An 8,135-nucleotide genomic window follows, 5' to 3' on the forward strand; every position below is an offset into this window, starting at 1 on the left:
CATAACCTTTGAGTTTTATTTTTTATTCAAAAACACCATTTGGTTGCATGTTTTTGTCACAAAAAGGTAATATTGGTTGTTTTTTTTTTTAATTAAAAGTAAAAGAGTTATTTTAAGTTAAACCCACACTCCCCAAAAAAGTGATTTTCCTCCCATAGACATTGGGTAGAAACCTTAAAGCCCAAAAACAAAACAGTTTGACAGTGTTTTTTGGAGGGGTTTTTTTTGACAGGTTTCAGCCCATTGTCTGCGAATATGGGGGAATTAATTTTTTTAACGTAGAAGAGCAAACATTTAAATAGATCAGCTAATTTTGCCAATCGGCAGAGTTGAAAACATGACTGGAAATAAAAAACAACAATATCCACTACATACACTGTGAATGATCTGAAACCGTCTTGTCTGTTATTTCCGACATTCCCACTTTTCTCTCTGATTTCTTACCTGTCTTCTTTCCCCCTAGTTCTCATTTGTATTCACACATCCATACATCCTTCCACTTCAGACATGCCTTTTTTTCCTTCATTACTTGTTTTCTGCCTTCATTAATTTCCCCCAACCCTCATTTACTTCAAGCTCTCTTTCTGCCACAATTCCTTCAGTAGGCTACATGCAGAATTTACTTTCTCTTTACTCTGACTAAAATGTTCCCCATTAATCATCATACTTGTTTTAAAAAAGCTTTTTTTTTTTTTTTAAATATATTCCTATCCAGTATATTATTACGTAAATGCACCAACATATAATTTAAAATTTCTATTCCAGGTGATTTTATTTCCTTTTTGCGCTTATTTGAGTAGTCAAAAAAAACAAACGTATTTGAGTAGTCCGTGACGTCACTGTGGGTGGGGGATGGGAGCAAAGACAGTCCGCCCGCCTCCTCATGTGCACCTGTGGGAACATACCAGTGTTTTTTGCCTGCACTTCATTTACACAGCACTCCACACTCGATTAACATGTTTTCCTGAGGATGAAAAAACATCGCTCGACTATGTGGAAAGGTTTTTATAGCCCACAAAGCGGGATCTTGGTGGATTTTGGAATATCAACGGGATAGACGGCGACGCTGCTGCGGAAGAATAGAGGGAACTATAGTATACGCGGTGATGGGAAATTTGATACCTGTGACGCTGCTGTTGTTGGTTTACCTTCCAACAGGTGAAGCTTTTAATGTCTTTGAGCGAGTTTTTCTTTTCACTTTGTTGAGCCATTTTGTATTTTTATTTTTATTTTGACTGCCTTGAATGCAGGGCGAAGTCATTAAAGCAAACAGTCTTGGCTGAAAAGTTAATTATCAACAGTTGTTGCAACTGGGGCAAGGCCGCCTGTGTCACTTGACCATATCTCTGAAAACACTACAATGTAGCTAGTAGAACCTTTTGTTGGTAAATTGCTTTACAGAGCGATCGACTTGTACATTTATTGCAATACAATACCCTTGGTTTAGGACGTGGTTATCGTGTACGTAATTGTCCGTAGTTTATCACTAACCCAAGAATAATGTTAGTGTAATTATTTGCTTTTAAAAACACGTAGTCCGAAACCTATATCAAAATTTGCTAAATTTTCATACTGTGACACAATTCAATACTTTTGACCAGTTCCCACACATGGGCCTATTCATAAATGATTGGCCAGTCTGTTATAAACTGCTTATTGGACATTATGGTTAAACAAACATGCAGTCGTTATTGTTGATGATGCTGTTGTTTTTTTCCAGATCACAGAGTGTATTGATTACATATCGATCATAGTAATGTTTCCCAGAGGAGGTTTGCAATCGTGGAAGTCTGTTGGGATGTAGGTCAACATCCTAGAGGTGACGTCGTGTAGGCAGGGGCGTTTTTGGACCCCCGGGGGCCATGGAGGGCCCTCCCTAGCCCTACCAATTACAAATGTGGACGATGGAAAAAAATGTAAATACAACCCTGAAAGCAAACAAAATGATCTAAATATCTGTGGTTAGCGTGCTTTTAATATGTTCATTCAAGTATAGAATTATGTGTGCCGCCATCACTCAACATTTGCGAATGCAATAATAAACAGCCATTTGCAGTAACGTCTTAAATGCTACATGTAAAAAATCCAGTCCTTGTACGGTGCATTCCGTGTCTGTTCTGTATGGTCTTCACTCCCTTTAGGGCAGTAATTCCCACCCAACCAGAGTGCCATGGCACATTAGTTGTGCTGTGGGAAATTATCCAATTTCACTTCCTTGGTGAAAGTACTACTTAAAGATGTAAGTCAACCCAAAAACCTTCTTTGCAATAATATGTTCACTTGTCTAAACATGGCATTCTGATTAATATTGTGTTTGTGGAACATGAGTTAAGCAGCAAAATCCACCCGTTTTTAGCCATCTCAGGGGGTGGCCATTTTGTCACGTCTTTCGACTGAAAATGACATCTCAGTTACTCAGGGCTCGAGTAACGACCAATCACAGCTCAACTATTTTTTAAAGATGATCCATGATTGGTTGTTACTTGAGCCCCGAGTAGTAACTGATGTCATTTTCAGTCGACAGAAGTGTCAAAATGGCCACCCCCTGAGATGGCTAAAAATAGGTGGATTTTACTGCTTAACTCTATTCCACAAACGCAATATTAATCAGAATGCCATGTTTCGTTTAGTCGGCCTGCATAGAAGATTATTCTTGCAAAGAAAATCTCCTTGACTTCCCTTGTAAGGATACATCCACGCCAGTGATGTATAGCGACAGGCAGAACAATTAATTACACAACTATTTGATAAGGTACGTAAATCCACTTTGTGATTGTTTTGTTTGGTTGTGCGCTGTGAGATTCTTCTAATGTAAAATATGTGCCTTGGCACAATACAGGTTGGGAAACACTGAACTAGAAAGACAACTCTTGATGTTTCCCAGATTACAGTAATAGAAAAAGTACTTTTCAGCTAATTGACACCTTTAGTTTATCGACACTTTAGGAACTGGTTCTCCCACTTTTAAATGTTTGTTTACATTGTTAAGCGACTGTCTGAACTCCATCATGGTCATGTCTTTAGGCTGTTATTTTAGACTAGTATGTAGTCTGCTTACACACACACTGTATACAGTGCAGTTTAAACTGTATTTATATATTTTAATCATTTTGTCTAAAACCATTAGTGACACGTAAGGATAAGCGGTTTAGATATTGGATGGATGGATGGACACTTTTCTCCATTAGCTCCGCTACTTGATTCTGCAACACCCTTGATGTCTGATAGCTGTTATTGTTGCTAATGAAAGGGTGTAATTTGTGTAAACTTGTTCTGTCACGTTTGTAGCGATGCAGCATTGAGGACTACAGTCTCTTGAGCAAACACGCAGACCAAAGGATTTGACTCTTTTTGTCCATTAGAGCTACTGTGCATCCAGGTGATCGTTCCGGAGTCGGAAAGAAGTACCATGTTGTTTGCGTCTGTGATCCTTCGCTGCGACTTCTCCACCTCTGCAAACCCGCAGGATGTGCTGGTTACCTGGAGATTCAAATCCTTTTGTAAAGACCCCGTTCTGGAATACTACTCCACAAGTAAGTCCTGCTACTGTGTTATTAAATATTAAAAATATTTTTCCAGCTATTTAGAGCGTATTAGCATTCACAATTTCTTTTTCTTTTAAAAGGCTACTTATTAAATTACTATCGTCGGGCCTCCTTCAATCGTTGTTGACTATGGATATTGTGCCAGTTTAAAGAGAGTCAGTATTCAGATCAACAAAAGAATAACCCCCCCCCCCCAAAAAAAAGGTGAAGTTCAAAATCCATTATTTTAATAGATTTTGGGATTATTTGTTTCATAGTCTGATCTCATTGTAGGTTGAATTTAAAATGCTTCATTGTCTCACCCGTATTTGTTGATGAAGTTTCTTACGTGACTGTAAAAGACCTCATTTTCTTTTTTAAGCTTCAAAAGCGTGTCCATCAAGAGATTATTGCCATTAAAGAACGTCTCCTGTGAGCAGCCCTATTCGGAATGAATGTTTTGAGTCTTTTTAATGAGAGCATGTTCTTTCCACAGTCACCAGTTGCAGTAGCTGCAGTAACTTTACCACCTCTGTCTGGTACAGGCCAGATAAAATCGTTTTTGGCCCAAAAAAATTAGAAGCAGTCCATGATGAGCTTTGCAATCATTCCCCGCCGTTTGTAATATACAGTCGATGAGATCAGCCACCACTGATTATTTCCCGTAGGAAAAAATGTTTTGAATACAAACTAATTGGCGGTCAAACTACATCCGAAAACTGGTTGTGTTGCCATTCATAAACTGTTAGCAAATTTTGCTATGACACTCGAAAGAAACACGTTTGTTTATACGGTTAAATTGCTCACCTTAAATGTATTATTGGATTGCCAGTGTGATTGTATGGTCTGCTTCATTTCACTCCATTTGCTGTGAGCGCAATTGTAACCACTGTATGTCCATGAAGGCTACCAGGCCTCCCTGCAGCTGGGTCAAGACCCAGCCAACGACTGCCCGGACCGCCAGCGCACAGTCCGCACTGTGGTCCAAAAGAGAGGCCTCAATGAGCCCATCCTGGGTGTCAATTACCAGAACCGCAAAATTATCATTCAAAACAGTACGTTTGCATATGAAACAAAGTACCGGTAATGATTTTATGCAGACTTTAGATAATACAATTGTGTTCCCCGTAGAGGCTGACCTGGTCATCAATGAGGTGATGTGGTGGGATAACGGTGTGTACTTCTGCACCATTGATGCCGCCGGCGACACATCGGGTGACTCGGATCGAGAAGTTAAACTCATCGTGTATCGTAAGTATCCTCATTCTGTCACACAAAAGGTTCCAGATAACGGTTACATTTACAGCCAGGGTCATAAATATTGGGACATAGACACAATTCACACCGTCCCTAAACAATTCACACAATAACCCGAAACATGGTGCGAAAGCAGCTTAAGTTTTTTTAAGGCAAAAAAAGTAGAATGTTATGCAATGGCCAAGTCAATCACTTGACCCGAATTCAAGTGAGCATGCATTTCACTTGCTTATGATGAAACTGAAGGGAAAATGCCCCGAGCAACAACAAGCATATGTCCATGTGTTCCAGACTTCAGAATTGTAACAGACTGCAAATGATTTTCCACCAAGTATTAAAAAAAGTGAAACGTTGATTCACGGTTGCTAATTTTTCCAAGTACTTTTGGTCCCTTAAAAAGTTCACTTGATTTGGTAGTAAATAGTCTCAAAGCTGAAAGTCTGCAGATAAAGCCCTTTGTGTTGCTTTCCTTTCAAATCCTTTGTGGTGGTGTTTCGAACCAAAAAGATGAGAATTGGCACCATGTCCCAAAATTCATGGACCTGACTGTATTTTAAAACGGAGTACTTTGTGATGTGTGCCAGACTGGCTGACGGTGCTCTTAATCATCCTGGGCGCCCTGCTGCTCATCATGCTCTTGTGCATATGTTGCTGTCAGTGCTGCCCCCAGAAGTGCTGTTGCTATGTGCGCTGCCCTTGCTGTCCCAAAACCTGCTGCTGCCCAGAAAAAGGTACACAGCAATATTGGCTTCATGTGCATGTTTTTATAACGACAACACATTGAGGGATTACAAACTGAGGATTTTAAAATCATCAGTTGTAACTTTTTTCATTGCCTCGCTGTATTGTGGCTCACGTTTCTGTTAAAGTACAAACTTACCAAATTGTCTGGCTGTAAGAAAAGGAGTCACTACTAGGCATGAGTGCATTGTAATTCAAACGATATCACTAAGTTTCATCTCGGCTTGTGTTTGTAGCTGTGATGCAACACAGGATGTTGCGTGAGGCCAAGAAAGCCATGGCGCCTTGGATGCACGGCCAACCAATTTACGCTCCAATCAGCTCCAACAACTCCATCCAGGGCGTCCCCGTGTTGTATTCAGGTGAGTCCGAAAACGTCCTTTATTCATGTTGCATGTATCCTGGCTTGTTTACACCGATTCTTCGTCATTGTAATGGCAGTACAACAAAACAAATGACCATAAACGTGTGTACAAAGTTGTTAATGTTGCACATTCAGTCACATGCTAAATGAGTGACGCAATGGATACTTTATTACAACCAAATTATGACAACATGGGTGGTAGAACTATGGTCAAGCATTCAGGATATTGTTGGTTCAACTTCTGATTATTATGTGCTCTAGTGACTGATTTTGTTTTATGGGCAAGTGTGGCAGTGCCCCACAAGATTCAGCAGATGGTGCTGTGGTGACAAACATGTTTTTACTTTTTTTTTTTTAGGGTGTTGGCTCACTTGGGAAATTAATTTGTATGTGTAGTAATCCCTCATTTATCACGGTTAGTTTAGTTTTTTGTGGCACCTGCTTGCTAAAATGTTGTTCTGGTTTTACAACAAATCTATTTATTGTCTGTGCAATGATTTTTCAGGAAAAATTTCTTTTCTCAGTTTACAATTGATTGTCTTAGGTTGAAGTTCAGAATTTGCTGTTGAGTTATTTAATTGAGGACAAAAGCTTAAATTCATCTTCCATTTCTTTCAGGCCCGTATTCGGACCCTGGCAAACAAACCTTTGCCATGGCGCCCATGCAGCTGTCCCCCGTGATGCTTCCGCAGCAGGCCGGCCACCCGCCTTACCTGAACGGCAGTGCTGCCGGCAGCCTCCAAAGCAACCGACACGTGTTAGATTACCTGGAGAACCAGGTGAGGGGGCTGGATGTGCCGATGCATCCCGTTCAGAATGCTCCCCCGCTAGTGGCTCAGCCCCAGCCGCCGCCTCCCGTTGTGCCCTACACCCCCGGGCCCCCCAGCATGCTGTCGGCCCTCGATGAGATGGGCGTAAGGGGCACGGAGAGAAGGGTGATCACGCTACCTCCCATTGTCCAGCGTGTTCCCAGCTTCTCTTCCCGCAGGGGACCCCGAGGTGGAGAGCCAGACAGGGGGGGGATACGGTTCTCCAGCCAGTCCAGCAGTAGTACCAACCCCTCTGGAAGGGGCGTACAACAACGGAGATACAGAGACCATTCTCCTCCAAGACGGGGAATCTTGCGCGAGTACAGCGACGACTCCGACTGGGAGGGGAGGCAAGGAAGAGGGAACCACCGTACACGGAGGGAGCAGAGCGGTGTCGGGTCCAGGTCTCGGACCCGCAGCCGCGACGACCTGATGGAGGAGCTGCGGAGCAGAAGCACGCGGAGGGAGAGGAGCTACTCGCCTCCACGACGCAAAGGTTCCTGGAGCTCGGATGAAGAGGACAGCCGCAGGCGAAGAGCGGCGAGGGGGAGGGATTGGCCCGAGAAACCCCCTAGCTACTCCTCTGTGGAGAGCCAACATGGACACACCAGCGATCGCAGGAACCACGTCCGTCTTTCCGTAAGAAACATTAACACACATTCTCTCTTTGTTTACTGGTACACTTTCCTTCATTCTTTGGGTGTGGACTTTTCTTGAACGACGGTAATTTATGGTGAAGATTCATGACACCACTGGTACCTTTTTTACTTTGTTTGTTTCCTTTTGACACTTGATCTAACCACACCTATTTCACTTCTCTCCGTAGGATAGGAGCTCCCGTAGCAACACCAGCGTAGTCATCTGAGGCATTTCTTTGATAGCAGAGGCTGCAAAAGTAGGCTGTCTTTTTCTGCTTGTCAATCAAGGATGGACTTGTTTTTGTTATTTGTAGGATGAAGTCAATATTTTTATGCCAAAGTTAGTCATTTGTGTGTCCATGTCTTTAGTTTGTTTTGTTTTTTTTACAACAAAATATTGTAAGTTGTCCTTTTTTTCTTAGCAACATATATTAAATAGACTGACAACCCAGATAACTGTGCTACGATACATGGGACAGAAAAACTGAACCTTGCAGGAAACCACTGTACTTATCAATTTTGCTGTAATGTTTTACTGTGTTATGTTGTGAAATGTTTTAAATAAAAGCATTTAGATACAGACTCTGAGCTGGATTTGAGAGTTAGCTACCTACAAATATAACACTGGAGCTAGGTAAAAATGTCCACCAGAGGACGCAATTGTCCAGGTTTTTTTTATTTCTTTCTTTCTTTTAACCGTCGGAAACGGGACCGTTCACTTTGAGCCATTAAAGGAATGCTAAATGTAAAAAAAAAAAAAAGACCAAAAACCCTCAAGTAATAATCATGAGATGCTGAGTCA

General features: G+C 41.6%; 1 protein-coding gene across 1 annotated transcript; it reads left to right on the forward strand.

Annotated features, from left to right (window-relative positions):
* Positions 1-848: 848 nt before the first annotated feature.
* ildr1b (immunoglobulin-like domain containing receptor 1b) lies at positions 849-7,915 on the forward strand. Its single transcript, XM_086051770.1, has 8 exons — positions 849-1,158; positions 3,363-3,533; positions 4,430-4,579; positions 4,656-4,775; positions 5,366-5,512; positions 5,759-5,884; positions 6,505-7,334; positions 7,522-7,915. Exons 1-8 carry the CDS (start codon positions 1,107-1,109, stop codon positions 7,558-7,560), a joined length of 1,635 nt encoding a protein of 544 aa, XP_085907896.1. The 5' UTR covers positions 849-1,106; the 3' UTR covers positions 7,561-7,915.
* The last annotated feature ends 220 nt before the right edge of the window (positions 7,916-8,135 follow it).

This window comes from Filicampus tigris, chromosome 14 (assembly GCF_054856515.1).
Source record: "Filicampus tigris isolate MCC_2025a chromosome 14, RoL_Ftig_1.0, whole genome shotgun sequence".
Classification (NCBI taxonomy): Eukaryota; Metazoa; Chordata; class Actinopteri; order Syngnathiformes; family Syngnathidae; genus Filicampus; species Filicampus tigris.